General features: G+C 44.2%; 1 protein-coding gene across 1 annotated transcript in view; it reads right to left on the bottom strand.

The window, feature by feature from the left end:
* Nucleotides 1–4,204, bottom strand: part of SLC1A2 (solute carrier family 1 member 2) — a 45,946-nt gene extending 41,742 nt beyond the window's left edge. The window contains exons 1-3 of the mRNA XM_008146805.3: nucleotides 4,066–4,204; nucleotides 2,122–2,274; nucleotides 103–353 (exon numbers count right to left, since the gene is read on the bottom strand). Coding sequence (XP_008145027.1) covers nucleotides 103–353; nucleotides 2,122–2,274; nucleotides 4,066–4,198 — 537 coding nt within the window. The 5' untranslated portion in view covers nucleotides 4,199–4,204. The remainder of the gene's footprint in view (nucleotides 1–102; nucleotides 354–2,121; nucleotides 2,275–4,065) is intronic.
* Between the last annotated feature and the right edge of the window lie 20,703 nt (nucleotides 4,205–24,907).

Here is a 24,907-nt window from a genome sequence, read left to right as displayed (position 1 = left end):
GGAAAATCGCTCTCCAGATTTGATTCCTTAAAACAGATTCTCAGTTAGCACCGGTGTAACTGGGCTTGTGGAGAGGCGAGAACATCAGAACGTTGGCGTTACCTGTTGAAAACAGGCTTGGACAAGATTTTCCGGGAAGAGATTTCGAATGAGGTCCAGAAAGGCATCCAGGCTGGACACTTCGTCATTCTTCTTCCCAGGCCCCAGCTGCTTCTTCAGCTTGGGGTTCCCTGGGTGGATAGCCAAGACCAAGATGACGCCCAGGACCGCGGCGATGATGGTGGTGGACATGTAATACACCATGGCTCTCGTGCCCAGGCGCCCACTGGCTTTAGCATCCAGGCCTGACAACCCTGGATTGGAAAGAAATCGGAAGGATTAATTCCGTGATGTCTCTGCTAACTACCCATCTCTGCATACCTAGAACTTGGCTTCCTACTATTCAAATGCATCGATGCTAAGTTAAACCTCTTTCTACTAGCTAGCGGGTCAACCCCACAGTTTGCAATTGTGTTTTGCAAGGACATGTTTGACAGAACTGGGGAGAGCTGGAGACCTCTGGTCCAGAGTGTAAACACTGGTGGGTGACTACTTTTTATCCATCTGCAATGTTGAGTTCAAGTTGAATCAATTCAAGTTTTAATTCTGAGATGATGTCCTTCCCACTGATTTGGTGTCAAAATATCCCTTCTTTTACGAAGGCATGGTGCTGGTGCATGCTAGTTTTTTACTTGCCTTCTTTGTTGTTGTTGCTTTTAATGTCCTTACGTGGGAAAACAAGAAGCTGGTAGCCCTATGTCAAGCCTCAACATTTTTTACTATGTTACTGGTCATTGAAATGGAGCCTGGAATACTGATGTAGCATAGCCCCCTTCCAGTCTCAATCTTGTGTAGGGATCTAAGGACACATGCATAAGCCACCCCAAAAAGAGGGGGTGGTTCTGTGATTGTTGAAGGAAATCCCAGCAAGTCACAAAAATTCCAGCCTTCATGGGTATTTTCCAGTTGTTTCTTTAGTTTTTCTACTTCTCAGTTTCAGTTCCTGTTTTTACAACACAGGGAGAGTGCACCCATTTTTGGCGCGGGGAGGAAGTCATTGATGTTAACTTTTTTGTATTAAGCTGACCCACATATGACCCACTTCTCCTTATGACCTACATTCTAGCTAATGGAAGCTAGGTTTCCTCACCAGGTTGGCCAGTGTACAATCTGTTAAACAGGCATGGAGAACGTTTTGTCTGTGTTGGAAAGGGGCATTTAAGGTGAAAGCACCGCTTCACTCAATCTGGGCTGAATGAAATGATAAGATTTTCTGGAAACCAAATCCCAGCATTTCCAGTCATGGGGCTCACTGCTCGACCAGCTATGAGACTGTAGAACAGCCTGGCTTAGCCTCATAATGTCTTGGAATGACCAGAGTCCCACTTTCTTTGCAAGGTGGAAAGTCCAGAGGGGCGAGTTTCTTAAGGCCACCGAGCCTGTTGGCACCTAAATATAGACCAAAGCTAAGAGTCTCACCCTTCACTCAGCGCTTAGTCTCTAAACTATAACAATATATATACTGTTCTAGTAATATCATTTGGTAAGAAGGAGAGTACCCATTTAAGTCCATGGAGAGAAAAAGATTCTTTCATAATTTTTTTCAGGCAAAACAAGTGACCATGAATATAGATAAGGGTAACTTTCTTCTGAAAAAGTCAAACAGCTTTTATATCTAGTACTTCATTTATTTTAATACTTACTTCCCTCTACACACAGTTAAATAGTAAAGAAATGTTTCCTTTCCTATTTATTACCTTTATCAGTTTCTGAACAAACTATAATCTAGAAAATGAGAAAAGTATACATTAAAAATTGAAAGCACTACAGACACCATCATTTAACATAAGGCTGTTTTCTTTTTATCATTTGTTGCTGGACAGATGGATGGACTGACCAATAGATGGCAAACTTATTTTAGGGTTGATGGTCCCCATTTTAGAGACAGGAAAACAAAGGCTCTAAAGTGAAATGACATAGATGATCACATTCATCCCTTCAACTAAACTGATATTCAATGGTCAATCCAAAAGCCAGCGCAAGAGTAGGACCCACTTGGCCAGGCACCAGAGAAGGACTTACCTGTGATTAAACTGGAGATGATGAGAGGGAGAATGAGCATTTTTAGCATCCTCATGAGTATATCCCCTGGGAAGGCTATTAACATAACCACATCAGGATGGATAGGAGACGCCAAGCGGAGAAGCCCTCCACTTACTGCCCCCAGGATGACACCTATAAGAAAGGGGGGAAATCTGGATTTATTATTGTTTCTTACTCTAGTCAAATAAATAGCTTTAAGAACTTGTTTCAGTGACATCCCCCTCGAATACTTCTCTATTATCAGATGATGAATAGCATGTAACAAAAATATCACTGGATAAGTGAAGCAGATGTTGACTAGTAAGAGAATATTTTGTATCTCCAGCTATTCTAAAAGGCAGCTCTGGGAGAGTCAAGGAGAGCGTTCTCAAGGCTTTATGGGAAATACGTCATGGCAACTGGACTCCAACATTTTTGAGGCCATCATCCACGTGTAGAGTCAGAGATTGTCAGTAGAAACAATCCAAGTGCCAGACATTGCTTCTCCTTTCAGCCCAGGCCTGGCCACATGGCATGGGGTTGAATGTATTGCTTTCCTTTTTTAACTGGATACCTGGTAAAAGGAGCATTTGATTGACTAAGCTGATGTGAGTTTCCTTTTTTCTTCCAATTCCTTTAATTTCCAATAATTTCCCCGTGAGACTTTTGTCCTGGACTTCTATAGCCTCTTATATATTCGTTCGACTTACTGATCTTATGGGAGATCAAGGAGGGTCTCTAAAAAGGTATCATTTGGGAGGAAACAATTGGGGCAGAGATGCTGGCAGGAGCCTTTCGCTTTGCATATTCAGCAATTCCACAAGAAGAGCTTCAGATCTCTCCAGATAGGCGGCCAACATAAACAGTCCTTGTGCCAACCACGAGTCGGGTCATAGCACCACAGGCTGTGAGGGAGGGAGGGAGGAAGTTCCAGGATCTTTGGGCAATCGTGTTAACCCCTGGCATGCAAAGGGAGGGACATGGCCCAAAGCCGGATCTTTGCTTCTTCTCCAGATGAAAACTGTACTTCTTCAAGCCCTATGATGAATGACTTGTGCTTTTTGTGGAGGGTAACCCCTGGAAAACCCTACCAGGCCTGTGGTTTCTTTTTATGAAGTGAACTGAGCTATGGCAAACTCCCACCCAAGATGACTGACTCAAAGCAGGAGCCATGGAATGAAGGGTGTGCGTCTGTGTGTGGCGGTGGAGAGGTGAGCTGTCCATTGCTTCTGTGTGCTGCCCAAGCAAGAGCTGAAGAACAAGGGAGGGGTTAGGGAAGGAAATGGTGTGGTAGTCATTACAAGAAACTGCAACCATATTTTCAATAAACCCTGGTTGAAAACCTAAGGTCAAAATTATATTAACAGTCACACATGAAAAAACAACTATGGCGTGGGTGAGGCCTGAAGCAGGGGAATAAGACTTTTGAGACAGACCAGGAGCAGATCAAGGCATCAGACAAACCTCCCTGACGCTGGCCTCATTAGCTAATGTGCTGGATTAACGTAAGTCAGTGAGATGTTTGGAGAAGGTTAGACTTCGGATGCCGTCTTAGTGGCTGCCTTTGTCTTGATGTGGGTATTTCTCTCCATGCAGTACACTGACCACCTGCTTTGGAATCCTCTAAAAGGTTTGTTAAGATACAGAGTCCAGGACTCACTCCAGGTGGCCCAAAGCCAAGTCTCCACAAGTAGGTGTCCCTGGGGACCCGTGTGCCGCCACACTCGGGGGCAGTGTCTGTGCATACTGAGACCTGAGGACCACTAGGCTCCCTAAGAGCACACACATGGCTAGGGCAGGTGAGGGGGACGGTGACACCACTGAGGCCTGGGCAAACGGGGCCTTCGCAGAGCGCTCGGAGGGCTGGCTGCAGGAACCAGCTTCCCCACGGAGCCAGGAGAGAGCCAGACGAGAGGGGCCGGTGGGGAGGCGCCTGCCACCTACCAAACACCGTCAGAGTGAGCAGCAGGTTCTTCCCCAGCTTGCTGCACAGCCGCAGCCCCAGGTTCCGGTGCTTGGGCGGCTCCTCCGAGCTGAGGTGGCTGTGGGGCATCCGCACTTCGACCTGCTTGGGCATGTTGTTGGCACTACAACAGAAGGGAAGGCTCTGGTTAGGGACCGCTGGGCACCTCCCCTAAGCCATCGGAGGGGCACAGCTAAGAGGAGGAGTAATGGCCTCCCCCAGGCACACCTGGGAACCTGGAAACATTGGCAAGAAAATAAAAACAAAGGAAGCAACTCAGGGTACCCTGAATTCCAGTTCACCGATAAGCAGGACACTAGGTCCCACCCAACAGCTACCTGCCAGGTGCTTTTGTCCCTATTACCTGGGATCATCATAGCAAAGAAAAGAAAGGCCAGAAATATATATATTATTCTTAGAGAGAGAGGAAGAGAGAGGGAGAGAGAGAAACATCGATGTGAGAGTATAACATCAATTGGCTGCCTCCTGCATGCCCCCTACCAGGTATCAAGCCCGTAACCTGGACATGTGCCCTGATGGGGAATCCAACCAGCAACCTTTGGGTGCCTGGGACAATGCCCAACCGACTGAGCCACACTGGCCAGGGCAAGATGGGGGTTTTCTAAGAACTGCCCACCCCGTAACTCTCAGAGGCAAGTGTCCCTGTCCCATTTGACAGAAAATCACTTGCCCAGGAATGTGAAAGAAATGGAGATCAAACCCAGATATGTTGTTGGCACGAACACAGAAGTGAAAGCCATGGTTAGAGACCACTGGGCAGAAGGAACGAGCTCTAAAACCTGAAGCTCTAAAGTGCATAGTGGCACAGCCTAAGTCTCGCTAAATTAAAATGCCTGTGAGCTCAAGCCTTCCCTGTCCCGGATACAGAGAAGTCATACAGGATGGTAGTCCAAGTTTTGTCTCTCTTTCAAAAAAGATGGTTTATCCAGTTTTTTTAAAAATTTAATCCTTTGTGGTTTTTAAAAGATCACTCGAATGACCAGGGTTCTGCCAAGCTGTCCAAGAGTCAATACCACTCAACGGCAAAGAAGTGTGGTCGGAAGAAGCGTGTGATCACCTTCATCCCCGGATGCAGCCCAGCCCTTTTCCAGATAAACCCCAGTGAGCCCAGGCTGTGCTGGAGTCTGCAATGGAGCCCTTGCCAGGAGGACGCGCACACTGCCTCTTCTCCCAGCTTTGTCATTTCCCAGGCCAGTAAGGTTTAAGCTTGAGGACTGACATACAGAGGCCAAATTTTGACTTGGACAACTTATGACACTTTCGTTAGCTGCCATCTTGCAATCGCCATCATTTGATAAAAGAAAGACTAGTCTTTAAAGACAGGCTGAAGTCTCTGAAGACATGACAGAGCCTTGTAAGAGGGGGTGCTAGCCTTACCCAGATAGTTCCACCACAGACTGGAGAAAACGTCCTTCAGAACCAACACCCATCTGCAGACCGTGGCTTGCCATCACTGGTTATAATGGAAAGAGCATGGGTTTTACCATCAGAGAACCTGGGTTTCAGACCCGGACTCCATTACCTGCTAGCTGTGAGGTGTGTAGGAACAAGGGCTTGCTGCCAACCTTGTGGAAACAAACCTGATTGTGTATGGCAGAGGCCTGGCACGTGACACAGGTGGCTCCTTTCTCCAGAGAATATGAAGAAGAGACACGTAATACTACTGAAGTTCATGACAAAGGTGACATTTAACTCAGGGATCTACCCAGGTGCACCACCATTCCAACAAGGCACCACGCTTAGCTTCTAGTCTCAGAGTTAAGGCCAAGGACCCAAATACAACTGCGTACTTACTTTTATATAACAGGCTGCTTAATATATTTGCTAACAAAATGCTTTAAAATTTAGAATAATGTCGCATGGTCTGGTAGAATACCCAGATGAAATGATTAGTCAAAATATAAGCTTCTTACTGTTCCCTCAATGCCCTCATTTTCTACTCATTTAGTTAGTTTTCGGGCAACCTGTATGGCTTTCTAACATATGTGTGTGCTAATGATCACTCAGACCATCTAAAGAAGAAAATAGGACACGACTGCTCCCAGCAAGCAGATGAGGTCCTTTCTGATCAGCGAGCAAAAATACCACTTCCTCTCAGCACCCAGTGAAACACACAGAAAAGTTCTTGTTACAACACAGCAGGGGAAAATGATCAAAATGATCTTTTCAACGTGGATAGACCATATTTTTATGTTTGCATTGGGATCTTTTAATATATTTAAACATTTTTTCCAGCCAGTAATCTGAAGCTCTAAACCAGAAAATTGGCAACAGAGAATAGCGGTCACGAGTGTTTGGAAACGGTGACTGTGTTCCATTAGCCAGCCCTTGGCAAAACCCCGTGAGCCCCTCAAGGGTGTCATCCCGCCTTCTGCTTCCATGGAATCCCTCCTGCCATTGAAGTTAGAATCAGGCACACGGTTGGTACTGAAGTAAGACCAACAGGTACTTAAAGCAAACATTCCGGCAAGATCCATATGATGTAATGAGAGTGTCAAGCATCAAAACAGCCAAGTCGAAGTGAAAACACACAAATGTTAGGTTAACGTACACAACCAAGCCAGCAATGTGGTTGGATGCCTGTTGCACACAGTTCTTAGCTGCACAAAATTGCTGCGTGTTTAATGGTGTGTTTCTTAGGCCATGACAAAATGTCCCCAAAGCCCTGAATCAAAACAGCCACATCAAAGTGGCAACATCAAAATGCTATAAACCCACAAGTATTTATTGAGAGAGTTAAACAACTGCCCCAGGCCGATCGGAGTTCCTAACTTCTGCAAATAGAAATATAATTTTTAAAGTACATCAAGGCTCCAGCTTGCATCTGGGGACACAGGGGGCCCCTGAGAACTCTCTGGAAAGGTTCGATACCAGTCTAAGTGATCACTGCATCCCCAGAACCCCCGAACTGGGGAAGATGATAGAATATAATGCCACATAACATTATATAACACAATATAGAGATGCATCTAAGCCTTATATATGTTCAGAAGAACAGATACAGTTTTTAAAATGAGATTTCACACATACAGAGCTACATGAATGCTGGTTACTGAATATGCATAGCAACAATGGCAATAAGAACACCGGTATTTATTGCGTACTCTGTGCCAGACACTCTACTCGGTAATGGGTAAGGGGCAATCCTTGCTCTGAAGGAGCTCACAAGGAGAGACAGAAAGTGCATTGCACCTTACTGGTCTTCTTCACATATGGGCCACGATAAAGGTCTGCCCAGGATGCTATGGAAAATGGTAAGAACGGTACCTACCCTAGCGGTAGAGAAGAGGAAGACTGTTCTAGAATGGTCTCCAGGAGCGGCTGATGCTGAGTTGGATCTTAAAGCATGGATTGGATTTAAATGTCTACATCCTCCACCAATCTGTGAACCTTGGGAGGGCAGGACTGTGATCTTTAACACCTGGTACCAAGTGCTTGATAAACGTTTGCTCAAAGCAATTAAGACCTGGAAAGCAGCTATGAAGGACACCTTGCTCTCCCTGGAGCGAGGCTCTCAGCAAGCCTCTTACCTTCCTGCCTTTGTTCCACACATTTCCACTGGGCACATATTACAGGCTCCAAGCTGTTCTAAGAGCCCAAGATATCGCAAATCAACAAAACAGACAAAGCCCTTGCTCTCACGGCGTGCACGCTTTAGTAGAAGAACAACTACATGGATAAATGCATTTCAAGTGGAGACTGCTGGGAGGAGAGGACCTGTGGGAGGAAGGTGGAGGCTCCTGCATCCGGGGCCAAGGAAGGCATCGAGGATAAGGAGGCATCTGAACAGAAACCTGGAGCAAGTGAGGGGTCTCCTAGTTAACTGTGCAATGTGTCCAGAGCTTAGCAAATACATGGGATACACACAGTTTGGAAATTTGTAGTAAATTCAAACTAGAGCCCAAAGCTCCCACCAGATGTGACTCCTGGTGTCCATGTGCTGGTTTTGAGCACCGACTCAAATGAGTGACAAATTAGTCATGCCGGGCCCTATTACCACCATGAATATGATGGGCTTTCAGCGACTCTCCCCACTCCCAGAGGAAGAAAACCAGTCCCAGGGAGGGGAGAGCTGGACATACAGGCAGGGGTCTGAGGTCACAGTAGCCTGCAGTTTGCTTCCCTGGCGATAGGCAGAAAGGGCAGGAGCTGGACTGGGTAAGTCCACTGGGTAAACACAATAATTATTTCAAGTGAGCACACTTACCCCTTATGAATGCTCCCTTCCTACCACCTGTGGCTGTGCACTCAGATCCCAACACTAAGCACCTGGAAAGCCCAGGGGTGGCTTGGTTAGACCAAATCCACCGAGCCTGATGTGTTCCAACACCAGGGACCACCTCTGTTTCCATTTGCGTGTCCTCTGGATGGAAGATTTTGCAATGCAGTTTCCTTAGCAGTGGAAGTTTCTGTGAGCCGACACTGTCAGGTCTCTCTCCATTGCACGGCAAAGTAAGGCCATGTGACGAGACAGTTGTTTGGATAATTAGAAACTTGAACAATGAGCCTATAATTTTCTTCAGCCATCACTTCTCCATTAAAAGATTTAAACAGCTGTTAATTTTGCAGTGGCCGCCCCGTTGTTCTTTCTTATGCAAATCCACGGATCCTGCTTCAAGGACAAGCTGGAAAATATATTTGTGTGTGTGTGTGACTCAAAAAGGAACATATAATGGGGCTGGTGCTAAGTTTTAAACTATTCGCAGAACCTGCTTTGTATTAGCATTTGATTTCCCAGGCTCTGCCAAGAGCCTCTAATAATAGGCTCATTAGATGCGGTGGCGGACTCAGATCTCCTGCCTGCACACTGCAGCATCCTCTTATCTGCCACCAGATTCTTTTCTCCTCCTTCACGGTTCAGTGTGGTGCTAACAGAACATTTCCCGAGGAGCCTATAAGCAACTGGTGTGTATTTGCGTGAAGGATGTGAGTGAGGTCTGTGACAAGCATCACCCATCGGCCCTCGGCTGCCCAAGTCCCAGAACCTGGGGAGGCAGCAGGAGACAGTGTCCAGAAATTGCCCTAGTGAGGAATACTAGGTCAGACCCTTGAGAACAAAAAGGGGCTTTCCCCTAAGATACCTAGCGTGTTTGGAAAACAATGCTGGAAATACCAGTGGTGTCAGCTCTGAACACTGGACACCATGAAGTGGTGATTACAGCTGTGACAGACCCACATCTGGGGTTTCCCAAGCTCCCTAAAGAATGCCAACCTTGCTGCAAAAAAGACCGAAACTCCAAAACAGCTGGGCATTTCCAAAGCCCTCCAGGCCCTCCACCCTTGCTGGGTCCTACAGGACCTGGTTGATGTCAAGGATGTTCACTGACCAAGAAGTCAGACTCTCTGTCTGACACAACTGTGTCTCATAGATCCTGAGAAGGAAACCTAAAGGTTCACAACCTTCCAATCGCCTCTAGTTCCTTCTTCTGCTCATTTTTAGCCACTGTGTCCATTTTCTGATCACAAGAACATGTTCGGGAAAGATCCTGCCAGTAAACTCCAGACTTCACAAATGATCCATCTTTCCTATAGCTTCTTCCTGAATGGTGGATGGTCCAGCTAATGAGCACGGTTCATAGTTGTCCCTAGTCATGACAGGATGGGAACTAGTGGTCAACATGACATTGAAACTCGCAGGGGGAGGGGAGCGGGTTCTAATTCCAGGGCTGCTGCTAACTGGTTGTGTTGGAAATAGCATGAGTATAAAATGGATTAAAGTGACTTGAGCACAGTCAACAGACAGAAGGGTAAGGGCTACGAAATGATAAAAACACACTCTTACTGTAAGAATGTACCAATAGGGTTCAGGTATCAATTTTGGTTGATTTTTATTTCTTCAGGTGCCAGGCTTTTCATCTTTAAAAGGAGAGGGTTGGATTAGAAATTCTTTAATGTTCTAAATTTCTGTGATTCTCTAATTCTCGGAGGGAAGGGGGTTATTAATAGGCTTCAGTTCCAGAGATAAAGCCTCCATTCTATTCTAGTATATCCAGGACTGAATAAGCTTAGAATTTACCATGAGACAAATCATTGCCTCAACCACAAGGTCACAGCCCAGTCACTGCATCACGAGCCTCCCAGCGAAAGGCAGACGGGTAACTTAGAGACAAGAGACAAACCAACAATAACAAACATTTCTTTGCCTTCACCTCCCCCTTTCCTATCTCTGCTACAAAAGCATAATTTTTTAGCACTACTAAAGCTGAGTTAGGGGTCAAATTCAGTACACAATTCATACATAGGTATCTTCTTAACCCCCATCCATGCTTGATCAATTATCAGTCTAGATTTCTAAGATGGGCAGGACAATACCATGAGAATATAGTTGAACCGGTGAAATAGGATTGGGACCAGCTAAGTCACCACTAAGTCATCAAAAGGCCACCCATCTCGTTCATAGTCAGCTCCTTGGAATTGGAGAGGCAGTACTCACAGAAACATCCAAGATGAAAACATGAGGGAAAGGAATCTTTCCTCCATATCACTTTCCAGATCAAGGCACCCAAACTAATGAGATGAATGGCAAATACGGAGCCAGCTGAGGCCTTTGGGTGCCCTCACATAAGGGGAAGGAGGAAGTAGTAGTAAAATTGTGAAGGGATCAATAACAATAGCATTCGTTTTGCCCAGGAACAGAAGTTAAAACACCAGCTCTGATTAGCAGCTTCCAGAAAACAGTTTAGTGGAATACAATTATATAATTACATGGCCATTGGATCCTTGGTTAAAATCTCCATTTTCCAGCTGTGGCTGGGACAAGGCATTTATTTGCTCTCTTGAACAATAATACCCAACTCACTGTGTCATTATAGAGCTTAAGTAACACTTATGAAAGCAGGGACAGTATTTAACATAACTGATACTCAATTTTAGTTTCCTTGTCTTAAATGACTAAAATGGTGCAAAACCACCTTTAAGACAGTTTATTTACAGTTGTGTTTTAGTAGATCACTTTGGCAACAAGTGATGCTTGTGCTTTTTACAAAAAGAAAGTCCCAGATGGGCCCAAGTGGCTGGGGGCCTGGGAAGTTCCCAATGTTGTAAGCTTCCACACTGTGGAATGACTGGAGAAACTCTCAGGGGACATCAGGAGTGCAGCCTTAAGTGTAACACCTCCGGACTTTTGTGAAATCCTCCCCAGGGTAGAGACTTAAGCTGGCCTTGACCCAATGGGTTTGCCCATTTCCAGAAAGGAAAGGCTCACCACCAAAGCAGAAATAAGACTCCAAGGAACAGCAAACCTCTAGGCCTGAGTGAAATACTGGGGTGGGGCGTTTGATCATCCCAAATTGGGGACCTCTTCTAAAAATAAAGATTACACCATGGCCAAGGCGCACACTGGCCAGCCCAGTCCCCATAGGCATGTCGATTCTGAAGTAATTGCTACCCGCCTCTGGTTCATGGAACAACATGAAAATGCATTTGAAAATTTCACACAGCTCCAACAAACTGGGGGGGATTCACTGGAGCCACAGAGAACGTGGCCCCAGTTCCAGTGTGCCTTGAAGCAAACAGTCTCCTCCAGCTAAAATGTCCTCCCTACCTCCCCTCCAACCAAGTTCTTAGTCTAACTTCTATTTCTTCTTCGAAACCCAATTCAAGTGCCATTCCCTTGGGAAGTCTCTGTTGACTCCCAAGTTTGTTTTTTAGGTGCTCCTCTTGTAGCTTCCCTGTGCTTATCTGTGCTTACCTCTCTCAAGGTATTTCTACCTGGGCTGACCTCTTTCAAGGTATTAATTACAATTTACTTGTCTTTTCCCCACTAGAATATAAGCTCTTTGAGGGCAGGATATTGATTTGTTTGACTCTCTCCCCCCACATCCAGCATGGTTCCTTGCATATGGTAGGTGCTCAACTATTATATGTTGAATGAGTAAATTAATGAGTAGGCAAATCGATTTTAAAATATGTTATAGCTACAGGTTCTGTGTGACACTCAGTTTTAGGGGGTAGAGTTCTGAAAGACTGGGAAATCTGAAAAGAAGCAAGAAATAAGAGCAAAAGCACAAACAACTGCATGAGAAAAACCAGTGGGTGGCAGGAAGGTGCTGGTCAGCACCTCACAGGACTGGTTGTTCCCTGCTGGTGGCTTTGATCCAGCTGCCTTGCCCAAGGCTTGGTGGCCCCAGTGCTCATGGAAAGATGCAGCCATGAACCAATCTGGGCTCAGCTAACGAGGCCTTCAGGGGAAACTGCTAAGGATACAGGAAAACAACCAATTGCTAAGGTCAACATCTCTACATCTGGACCCTCCAAAATATGGTCCTTCTACCAAAGAGCATGAGCACTCATGACAGTCATGTCCAGGACTGGATGGAATTTTGATTTTGAGGAGCTCTCTTGATTAACAGAGCTCTGGATTTGACCCTTGGGCCTGGGAGGTTCTTTCTCTGGCCCCTGAAGCTTCCCAAAATGAGCCTTCCCAATCAGTCCCCTACACAGGGGAGTGGCTGGGATGTGGACTGTGGCTTAATTAGCTGCAGTACCTTTAGGCACCAGCAGAAACCCAGGCAAGATGTACATAGCTGCTTGGCTCCTTTTGAGCTAGCAGTCCCTGTCTCATTTAGTTTCACCATTGTATAGATGAGGGCTCTCCTTTTCCTAAATAAAATCCCCCCAAAAAGAGCAAATATTTATTTGCCAGGCTATAAAGTAGGTATAGTATGGTTCAACAGAGTGAAACACGTTGTTAGTAAAGATGCCACATAATTTACAACTTTGAGCAGTTTCCCATGGGACAAGTGTGAAAACATAAAAGCAAATGACTTGGGATCTCACCTTCCTTGACAGAAGGTAGAGGTGGTACATGAGGAATAATCAATGACTGGCTAGCAGATGACAGAGGGCTGAGTAGGGTTTTCATTGTCTTCTCAGCACATCTCCTTATTATCAGTAACCCGAGGATTAGAACTCTCCAGAGTAATGACTCAGCATGTGCTAAATGCTGGGAGTGACCTCAGCCTTTTTTAATTTTTTTTAAACAAATCTACAGTGGGGGACTGGCATGCAGATTTGGTAATTTGGACTCCAGCCTGTATGATCAGGCTGGACAGCAGCTCCTTCCAGTATCTCTTAAGGAAGATATTTTATACAATGTGAGGAGTGATCATTAGTCATTTTACAGATGAAGAAACAAGATTAAGTCATTTGTCTGTTGTCAAATAGCCAGGAAAGGGCAGAGGTGAGAATCACACCCTGGTCTGCCTCTATCGAAAGCCCAATCCTTTCTCACCACGATATGGCAGCTGAAGATCCTGGAAGTTTAAGATGAGAATATATAATCCTTAGATGTTTCTTCAGTTAGGGCATCATAGACCAACCTCAACCTCATAGCTCATAATTCTTCAGAAATACTTATAAAACTAAGTTATTAAAAATTATATTCCCCCAGGATGTTGAGCATATAGGTGGCTTTAGGCCAAATTCTTTCCAACTTCAGCCATAGCAACAGGAGATGCAACATCAAGGGCAGCGGGATGAAGTCACCGGGAACTAATTAGCCGAGGTCCCAGAGCTCCTATGGCCTGTAGTCTCTCCTCGCCCCTGGATCTCAGGCCATGTTGATGCTCTTGACCTGAAACAGATCATTTAAACTTAACTCTATGGTTGAAGAAAATGTTCAGAAAAGAATTTTTCATTTGAGATTTTTCACTGAATGATGTGAGGCCTCACTTTCTGGAGAAAGGAAGGTGGTCAGTCATGCTTTAGCACTAGGGTCTTAGCAATAATGCAAAGCAAATATGACACAGGCTCAATTTTTTTTCTCATAGAAGATGAGAGTGAAGACAAGTTACTGGTTAAACTACACTACAAAGCTGTAGTGATCAAAACAGTGTGGTATTGGCATAAAAACAGATACAAAGATCAATGAAACAGAATAGAGAATGCAGAAATAAATCGATACCTGTATGATCAATTAATCTATGCCAAAGGAGGCAAGAATATACAAGTGGAAAAGGACAGTCTCTTCAACAAATGGTGTTGAAAAAACTAGACAGCCATATGCAAAAGAATGAAACTGGACCGCCATTTAACACCAAACATAAAAAATTAACTCAAAACCTATTAAAGACTTGAACAGTATTAAAGAACTGATACTAGAAAACTCATAGGAGAAAACAGGTAGTAAGCTCCTTGACAGGTGTTGGTGGTGATTTTTAAAAATCTGACACCAAAAGCAAAAGCAACAAATGCAAAAATAAAGCGAGACTAACTCAAACTAAAAAGCTTTTGCACAGCAAAGGAAACCATCAACAAAATGAAAAGGCAACCTACTGAATGAGAGAAAGCATTTGCAAATTGTGTCTGATAAGGGGTTAATATCAAAAACATATAAGGAACTCAATAGCAAGAAACAACAATCCAAATAAAAAACAAAACTATGAAGAGATATTTTTTCCAAACAAAACACACAATTATTCAACAGGTACATGAAAAGCTGCTCAACATTATTAATCAGCAGGGAAATGAAAATAGAAACAAAATGATGTATCACCTCATACCTGTTAGAATGGCTATTATAAAAATAAGATAAGTAGCCCGGCTGGCATGGTTCAGTGGTTGAGCATCGACCTATGAACCAGGAGGTCAAGGTTCGATTGCTGGTCAGGGCACATGCCCAGGTTGCGGGCTGGATCCCCAGTATGGGGTGTGCAGGAGGCAAACCATCAATGATTTTCTCTCATCATTGATATTTCTATCTCTCTCTCTCTTCTCCCTTCCTCTCTGAAATCAATAAAAATATATTTTTTAAAAAGGTAAGTGACAACAAGTGTTGGTGAGGATATGGAGGAAAGAGAACTCTCGTGCACTGTTGGTGGGAGTGTAAACTGTGCAGCCACGATGGAAAACAGTATGTGTTCCTCAAAAAATTAAAAATAGAACTACCATAGGACCCAGCAATTCTACTTCTGTGTATTTATCTAAAGAAAACAAATCCACTGACTTGAAAAGATATATTCACCCTCACATTATAGCCAAGAGATGGAAGCAACCTAAGCATCCATTGATGGATGAATAGATCAAGAAAATGTGAGAGAGTATTTTGTTAGACCCTTAAAATCATGTTTCCAGGCATGTCCTTGGTTTGGTTGAAATAAAATCTAATAGATGCTTATTAAATTTTCCATAGGTTTCAGTGTTCTAATATTGACAAACTCATGGATAAAAGAACACTCAAGAGCAATTAAAATTATTTTGTAATAAATGGACATGAAAATACAAATTACCCAAAGTTGTAGGGTGTAGCAAAATCAGTCTCTATAGGGAAATTTATAGCATTGAAGGCATATGATTGAAAAAAATCTATAAACAATGACCTAAGTCTCTAACTGATGGAATTAGAAAAAGAAAAGCAAATTAAACCCAAAGTAAACACATAATGAAAAAAATTATTAAAATCATTTAAAAAATTAATTAAGTTATAGGAAATCAATTGAAAACAAAGAGAAACACACACGTATGCGCGCACGTGCGTGTGCACACACACACAATATTATTCAGCCAGAACAAACGAATGAAATCCTGCTATTTGCAAAAACATGGATGAACTTTGAGGGCATTATGCTAAGTGAAAAAGTGAAATCAGTCACATAGAGAACAAATACTGTATAATCTCACTTATATGTGGAATCTAAAACAAACAAATAAAGAGAACAAAACAGGTTGATGGTTTCCAGCAGAGGTGGAAGGTGGAGGGTAGGAGAAATGGGTTAAAAGGGTGAAAAGAAACAAACTTCCAGTTATAAAACAGCATGATGCCTATAGTCAACAATATTGTATTGCATATTTGAAAGTTGCTAAGAGAGTGGATCTTAAAAAGTTCTCATCACAAAAAATATTTTTTATAACTATGTAATGTGATGGGTGTTAACTAGACTTATTGTGGTGATCATTTTGCAATGTGTACATATCATTATACTGTACATCTGAAATTAATATAATGTTATATGCCAATTATGCAGCATTTTTGTAAAAAAAAAAAAACCTACACTAACTTCTGCAGAGTTTCCCTTGTTGAGGGAAACAGGCATTCTTAATAAATGATAAACATTTTTAAAAGATGGTTTCTTGGCATTCCCCACCGAATTCTCTTTGAAAGTTACAAGCTGGGTGTTGCTTACCTGCATACTATTGAATGGTTTCTTTTACCCATTGGACTTAATTATCAATAACAGCACTGGGGGTACTACTTCCATTTAGAGAGCATAGTAGCTCTGCAGTGACTTTCTTTGCTTGATCCTCAAAACAAGTCTATAAAGGGGACTATTATTATCCCCATTTTATAGATGAGGAAACCTAAAGAACTAACATACCTAAAAATTACCCAGTAAGCAGAAGAATCACAGAAGCACAGAGCTAAGCCTACATCTGTCCAACTCCAAAGCCCAAGTTTTGAGGATGACATCAAGTAACTGAGCAGCCAATTCAAATACTCCATCTTTGGTCTGCTCTTTCTAACTGACTAGAGCTTAGAGCAGGAGTCAGCAAATAAATCATGGCCCAGCAGATGGCCACAAAGCCTAAAATATTTACTATCTGACCCTATACAAAAAAAGTTTGCTGATTCTTGGCTTAGAGGAATGGTAAACCAAATCCCAAATGTTCCATTCTGTTTATTGAGTTCTTTGTAGTACTTGGGATCTATGACTTGTTTTTGAGGCATTAAAATATTTTGTCATTGACCCTGAGTAATAAAATAAATTGGGGGTGGGGAAGGGTAATAAAAGCTAAAGAGATGTGGTTCTAAATATTTACCTCCTGGATCATTGCAGGGCTATTGGTTAACCAAAACCCAGGAGGGTTTTGCCAGTCATGAAGAACTTGGCCAATGGGGTGGACCCACTGAATGTAGATCAAAGTGCCCACAGGCCTCTCTCTGTCCATGTTGATGGGGGATTTCAGGGGCATCCTTTCACCAGCTGGCAGCCAAACTGAAAACTAGCTGTTTAGAGGGCTGCCAGCATGCTGAGCCAATAGAAACAGTGACAAAGAGGGCAGAAAGTGAGGCAATGAGTAACTATTTATTTTATTCATTGTTTTCAAACAGAGAGAGAGGTGTTTGGTAATCTTCATGTAAAACAGACATCTGAGTCATCCCAGAAGCAGGGCGTTCTCAAGTCATAAAGCACACGGTGGTCCAGAGTCAGGTCTTTCCACTGGCTTACGACTGTGCCAAGAATCTTACCAACACTAAATTGCCACACAACCCGGTTTGGATCCAAAACTAAAAACTAAAAAAATCAATGGTTCTTTATTGTCTGACTCCACGTATGTGCCGAAGATTGACCTGTAAAATGAGGCATTGGCATTGGATACCTCCGTGGGTCCTTCCAGCTCTATGAGTGTGTGGAGTGGAAGCTCCATTAAGAGTGTAGAAATAATCCTGGAATACATTGCTATTCCTCATGATTCATTATAGCTCCTTTACCCAATTAGTGTTCTTATAATTATCATCAGTGTTATCATTGTCATTATCCTTACTTACAGCATAAATAATAAATAGCCAGCATTTGTTAAGTGCTTTGAATGTACTAGATGTCATTTGTTGAGGTCACTGGAATATGTGTGAGAACGTTCTATAAAGGGGTCAGTAAACTATATCCAGCCCACTGCCTATTTTTGCAAATAAAGATTTTATTAGAACACAACCAGGCCCATCATTTGTTTACCTATTATCTGTGGTTGCCTTTGCATTATAAGAGGGAGTTGAGTGGTTGCTGACCCCTGCTGTGCACACCTGCTGCTGCTCTTGCTTACCTAATATCAACTTACTACTCTTTTGGTTGTAGCCTCTTGTCTTCCCCCAGAGAACTTCTCCTGATTCTGTGGTTTGGGTGGAGTTGACCCATTGTCTATCTCAGGCCTGGCAAATCAAGATCCTCACTCCCATGGCCGCAAATATTCAGGGGTGGGATTGGTCCTAAGAATTTTATGGAAAATAGTAGGAAGGAAAATCTCTTTTTGCTGAAGTTTCTGAGCTACTAAGATGCAAGTCCAGAGCTACCAAAAGCCAGCATGGAAATGACCTGCCTGTAGTTGAAGACAAAGAGAAATGGAGAAAGAATGAGGTCTGATCATGTATTTTAGCTTCTAGATCCAACTATGCCTGATGCTACCTCTAGACTTTTCAGCTAATACGCCAATACATTCTCTTGTTAGCCTAAAAATTAAGTTAGGTTTCTATCACCTGCAACAGAAACAAAACAATCCTTTGAAATAGACATAGTTACACTCCAAACTAAGACTTACTTGCCCAAAGTCACATAGCTAGTGAGAGGCAGAGGCTAGGACCCAGTCTACATTGAGCTCTACAAGGTGAAGGAACCAGTCGAGAGCTCTCCAGAAGATCTAGGACCAGGGACAGAACTAACAGTTGGTTTTCCTGTGTTAGAAGAGGGAACTTTCCAAACCACATCACTGTTCTCTAGAGGGAGTTTCTTTGGGGAATCATCCTGTTTTCTACTTGTGACTATCCCACTACAAGGCCCAGTGGAGTACTGGCTTCTCATGTGGCAATTTGGAGGAAGTTCTAGAAAAAAGTGGTTCCACATCCACTTTTCAGCTCCCCCATTCTTGCCATACTCAACTGGGACAAGAATTTTCTGGGGAGAAAGCTGACTTCCCTCTATGGAGCATCTAGTTATCCAGCAATCAACATATGTAAACAGTCTGTCTCCATGCAGGGAGCAGGATTGTGGGCCAGCCCCTTCTGTAGAAAGAAGTAAATTAGGGTAGCCTTTGCTGAAACACAGATTCCATGAAATCTCACCCAGCTGGAACCATCCATCCTACACGCATCTTCTTACATTCTGCTTTGAAGAGATGGAGAGGCTCCAGGAGAAGGACAGGGCAGGACATGGAAACAGCTCTCAGGGAGGGCTCTGGTGGTGTGCGGCTCAATGCCACACCGTCACCAGCTGGAGGACTTTGAAATCAAGACAAGGCCTCGTGATAAATGAGTCAAGATCTTGGGGACATGCAAGACTCTCCTGTGTTCTGGTGCCAACACACCAAACCAAGAAGAGGGTATTAATTCAGGAATTTCTAACAATTTTCAACCTAAGAGTTAAGTGTAAGTTGAAAAGAAAGGAAGGATAGATGGATAGATAAGTGGATAGATGGGTGAATGATTAGATAGATTAATAGATAGATAGATAGATAGATAGATAGATAGATAGATAGATGATAGAGATAGATAGACACATAGATAGACAGATGATAGAGATAGATACATAGGTAGATACAAAAACTACATACTTACATTTGTATTTACAAAGATTACAGACAATATTTCTGGAAGGTTCGCAGGACAAGTTAATAGTGGTGGCCTCTGAGGAGAATGAGTCAATGGGCATCAGGTGGCCTCTGAGGAGAATGCGTCAATGCGTCACTGGTCAGTGCACATCTTTGGCAGAGCTTAAATGTTTTGCCATGTGTTTATTACTATTTCAATGTAAGAGCCAAAATAAGAGGGAAGTATCAAAATACCTAATGACAAACCCCTCTTGGCTTCATCTCCTAATGACCAGAACCCCATTTCCTTGCGTTTCCTGGTTAAGCTTTTTCCTCTGAGACTCTGTTATATAGGCCATTGCAGAACTTACCCTGACGTGAGCTCTACTCACGTGTCATTTCACCTCGTGCCAGGTAAATAAGTTGCATGGCACCTGCTATTTGGGGGTTGGCCCTAGCTCAAAGGTAAAGGAGAGAGGGTGGCATGAGAGTCCAAAGTTCGGGCCACAAAGCCTCCGGGTCACCTGGGCACAGCCAGGTGCAGAACAGAGTTTGGTTTCCCTGGCTGGTCCCCAAGGCACTCGAAGTCCTCAGGAAGATCTGAGCTCCCAATTGACTTTCGATGGTGGACAAAGTTGGCGACTTCAAGAGAATGGGATATGAAACAGAACTGTCCAGCATTACTCCATGCCCCGTGCCCAAGTCTCTCTCCTCTCCTCTCTCTCTCTCTCTCCTCTCTCTCTCTCTCTCTCTCTCTCTCTCTAACACACACACACATGTTCCATGGGAAGAACACGGATGGCTTTGGTGGTATAGCCCAGTGCTACCACTCTGCTGTTCCATGATGCCCAGCAACTCACTTTCATCCTGAAACCTCAGTTTCTCTTTCCAAAAGGAAAGGGAAAGAGAACTCTAGAGAAGGTTATACTGGATGCAATAATTTCTGCTCAGGAGTGTGCCTGCCACATAGCAGCTATACTGTCCCTTCTTGTATCCCCTTCGGCTACTTCAGAAACAAGGGAATGCTTCGTAAAGAATTCAGTGACTGAAAGACAACATAAACCTCTGTCCACATGAACTTCCAGGCTTAGAAAACTCTGCAGACACTCCACTGAGTCTCTGATCTCTGTACTCTTACGTAACAAGTTACATAAGGGCCATCTTATTCCCCCAACATGCCCTCTCGGATTACAATGTGCAGGCTAAGGTCAAAGGAAATTATGTAAGCACAATCCCAGAAATCAGCACACAGAGCAGGGACCAGTTCAAGAAGCAAACCAGCAGCATGTATGTTAGTGTGAATCGCTCAGAGGCCAGCAACTGCTGCACATCATAAAATATAGGTTCAGTACATTTGGTTGAGAATGGGGAGGAGATCAATATATTTTTTAAATGGTACCACAAGGCGCCAAACAGTCTGAATAGAGGCTGGGACAGCAGCAGACCCCAGTCTTGAAGGGCTGCATGTTAACCTGTTAAGTGCTGCCTCCCAGGGAGGTGGGGCAAGGGCCAGAGAGGCTGTGGGTGGAGGGAGGGAGGAGTAGCGAGGGAATTGAGACTTGGGGCAGGGGCACTTTACCAACAAGTATGAAAATATTTCAGTACTTTAACCACCAATGGCTTATCAGCCCTGGAGGAGAGACAGTTCTGAAATAGTCCTATTAGTGAAAATGTTTGAAACCATGTCAAAAAACCACCAACACATGAAGCATCATAAGCAACACACAAAAAGATTCTCAATCACCTTAGAAATCAGGTTTTTAAATTTGATTTGCCCCACCCTGTATTTTTGTACATTTTTTTTCTTTTTTCAGATTTTGACTTTTAAAACAATGCTACATTCATGTGCCATGCTGTCTAATTAAATTTTATTTTGAGGAATGGTGACTCAGCTGTCTAAAGAACGGTATCTGGAAGAGATACTGGAAGAGAACAGTATCTATTTTTTAGTGCAGGAAAATATGAACTTTCTACAAGAAAAAACTAAGAAGCTGTTGTTTACAGAGGGTGTTGTCAGGGAGGTCCTCTGCTCTGTGCACTGAATTTACTTCTGAGCTCCCCCAACACAGATATTGACAAAAGATAACCTCTGTCTGAAGTGACTCTGAGGTTTCCGCTCAGGAAACAAAGCCGATAACCTGCCCAGAAGAGATCAGGGTTTATTTCTCTCCAAGGGAGTGTACCTCCTGGAAGAGTGTGGTACCTTTTACCCTCCTTTAAAATTAGGTGGAAATGCAGAATGTCTTTTCCTAGTCTCAAATCTACTTCCCCTGGTGCACAGAGGCAGTGGTGACCTAGTCACACAGGAATCCGTGCATCAGAAAACAGTAGCCCATGCTGGTCCCGGACACTGCAGTTCAGTCCTGGGGCATCTTCCCCAGAACTAATAATCCCGGATGCAAGTGGGACTTCCATCACGGCCCTTCTCTGACACATTGTGAACCTCAGACAAGTCACAAACACCCGCACTGGCACATCTGTAATGTCAGCAAACCATCTTCGAGTGAGGGCAACCCATTATCTGTGCACCAAAATAATACCAATTAATAATAATAATAACATCTGTAACATCTGTGCACCAGGATCTGAGCCCTCCATTTACACACACACACACACACACACACACACACACACGCACACACACACACACACACACCAACCAATCTGGTGTATTTGAAAGACTGATGAACTTAATGATATTCCAACTTTGTGAAACTCCTAGAGGACTTCTGCCTAAACTTCTACTGCAGTGACCAGTGATCATTTCACAGCAGATGAAACATCTTTGGGAACCAAAGTACATGCCTGAGAATTGGTCCCACTGAGAACTCAGACCTTTGTTTTCTGTCATTAAAAAAAAAAAAAAATATATATATATATATATATATATATATATACACATATATATACACACACACACACACACACACATATTTTTTTATATCTGAGACACAAATATGATCAGAGTTATTAATTCGTTCTTTCACACATCCGTTCAGTTGACATTTACTGAGTATCTACTCTGGGCTTGGCACATGTGACAGATACAGCAGTGGACACAATAGAAGCTTAAATACTACAGGAGGGAGAAAGTAAATAATGTCATAGATTAGTAAGTACTGTAAAAAACAATGAAGTGATGTAGTGGTGGGTGGGATGAAGAGTATTATTTTATATAAGGCAGTCCAGAGGGTGGCATTTAATCAGTGACAAAGAAAGTAGGGGTGACCAGAAGGGATCCTAGGGAAAAGTATGCTGAGAATAGCAGGTGCAAAGGCCCTGGGGCAGAAGCAAGCTGGTGAATTCTAAGAACAGCAAGGAGGATCTCCTCACTACTCTGCCCACAGGCAAAATTCTGTGAGTGCTTGTTTAGTGGGATTAAGGGGCTCTCCCTGAAAATGCACATACTGAAAAGTAGACCTTACACCTTACGACCCCCGAGGCCTTTTATTCCGTGGGCCCTGGTTAAGAACCTCTGTTCTACTCCCGCCACTGAAGACTGTAGCTTCATAGCAGCTCCAAACGACGGTGTCCTGGTTGCCATCCCTCATCGGGTGAGAGAGAAACAAAGAGGAGACACATCCATTCCCTAGGCCACGTGCTGGGCTGAATTTCCAAAAGAACAGGAGGCCCCGCCCTCAGTGTGGGGCTCTGGGAAATTAACCCGGGGCAGTGACCAGCACAACCACGGGCCTGCTCACTGCCCCCATCTCTCTACAGAGAAGAGCCTGAGGAGTCCTGAGCACCTGATGGGCCCAGAGTCCACTGCTGCTCTGAGTTGGCAGGAGGCGGTCAGAGAAGTGAAGCGCTCCGTTAGGCGAAGCAGCTCTGTTTCAGACAGAGAGCAAGTAACCGACAGATATTTTGGGTCAGTCTCTAAGTAAAGCTTTGCATGCCCCAAGAGCAAAAAAAAAATTAATAACAGGAATTTAAAAAACAATTAAGTAGGGCGAGTCAAGCAGCGTGCTGAATCCCAGCCACCCACTCCAGGACGCTTAGGGCGCCTGTTTCACATTCAGGCTTCCCTCTGACCCCTCAGGACTCTCTGTGCTAAGACCATCACGCCCAATAATTCTTGCTAAATACCAGGGCTCCAATTACAGTTCCACCATAAAACACTTCATAAAACGTGTGGACTTTGCTCCTGCTTTTTGCAAACACAGCCTGGCCCTCCCTCTTGCCTCCCCTTGGCAGGCACCCCACCTTCCTGCTCAGAGCCCTCTGCGGAGCCCCAGGAAACCCAGCCCTCGGCCTGCTACTGTACGGCCGATGATGGCATCTGCTGGGCGGAGGAACCGCTGGCTGATTTCACGCCCGGATCACAGCGCGAGGCTCGCTGGGTGCCAATCATGACACCATCCAGGAAGGCTGGGGCCTCCCAGGGACGCTGCTGGGACTGGGAGGGTCCAATGGAGACAGGCAGGGGGAGGGGTGTTGAAGCTTATCCCCCCACCCCCACCAAGTGCACCAAGAAATACACGCCCCAGGCAAAGGGCAGGGGCTGGCAAGGTCAAATATGACCCCCTTACCCTCCAGACTCTGTCCTTGTCTCTTTGCAGATTATATAAATAACATGCACTTTGTTTACAGAAAATAAAGTGCTTGTTATTTATGCATTTTGTGAAAATCACAATAAATCCTATTGCTGGTGAAGTCTAAGCAACAGCCAGTGTTTTAAATGCTTTACATTCATTTAACTCATTTTCTCATTGAAGCCTCACAACCACCGTATAGGGGTGGCATTAGTTTAAGACCCACTTTGCAGATGAGAAAACTGAGGCACAGAGAAATTAAATAACTTGCTCAGGTCTCATCGTTGTTAAGCAGAGGAGCTGCAATTCATACTCAGACCCATATTCTTAATGCTTTTTAACTACGACTGCTGACTGCTCTCTGTTTGAGGCTCCCAGCTCCTGCAGCTCTGGGGTCTGGCAAAGAGCACAGATGTTTCCCTCCCTGAGCCTCCACGACTGGTCCTTCTCTTGCCAGCCCTCCAGACCCCCGTGAGCTTCCCAGAGGGCAGCATAGTCCCCAGAGTCCCCAGCAGCCCACTCAGAATGGGCTGAGCGTCTAGTAGGTACACAGGACTGTGGGGGGACACAATGGTTGAGACCCAGCACCTGACCTGAAGAAGATTGGTTTATAGCAGAGATGTGACATGTAAACCAGGGCAACTAACCATAGAAATGTGACCAGACTCCAGGCTCCGTGAGGGTAGGCTCATATGGTATTCACTGTGGATCCATTGAGGGTGCTCGGGAACTGTTTGTTGTATGACTGAAAGAATAAAAGTCAGGACCTCAGCCCATGAGGTTCTCTTCTGGCTTGCTCTCTTCTGAAATAACCAAGTCAGGAATGACTTTCCAGGTGCAGTGACAGTTCGGCTGAGACTCCGAGGCTTGATAAGATCTGACAAAGCAGACAGAAGGAGCAGAGGAGTCGGGGCGAGACTCCCCATCCTGGCTCCACACGCCTTGGGCCGAGGCTAGAAGAAGAGCCTGTGTTCAGAGCAGAGGTCCTGTAGGCAAGGAGCAGAGAATGCTGGGTAGTTGGAAAGATAGTTTCAGA

The sequence above is a fragment of the Eptesicus fuscus genome, chromosome 13 (genome assembly GCF_027574615.1).
Source record: "Eptesicus fuscus isolate TK198812 chromosome 13, DD_ASM_mEF_20220401, whole genome shotgun sequence".
NCBI lineage: Eukaryota > Metazoa > Chordata > Mammalia > Chiroptera > Vespertilionidae > Eptesicus > Eptesicus fuscus.
Note: the sequence above shows the minus strand (reverse complement) of the source record. Positions and strands in the feature narration are given on the sequence as shown.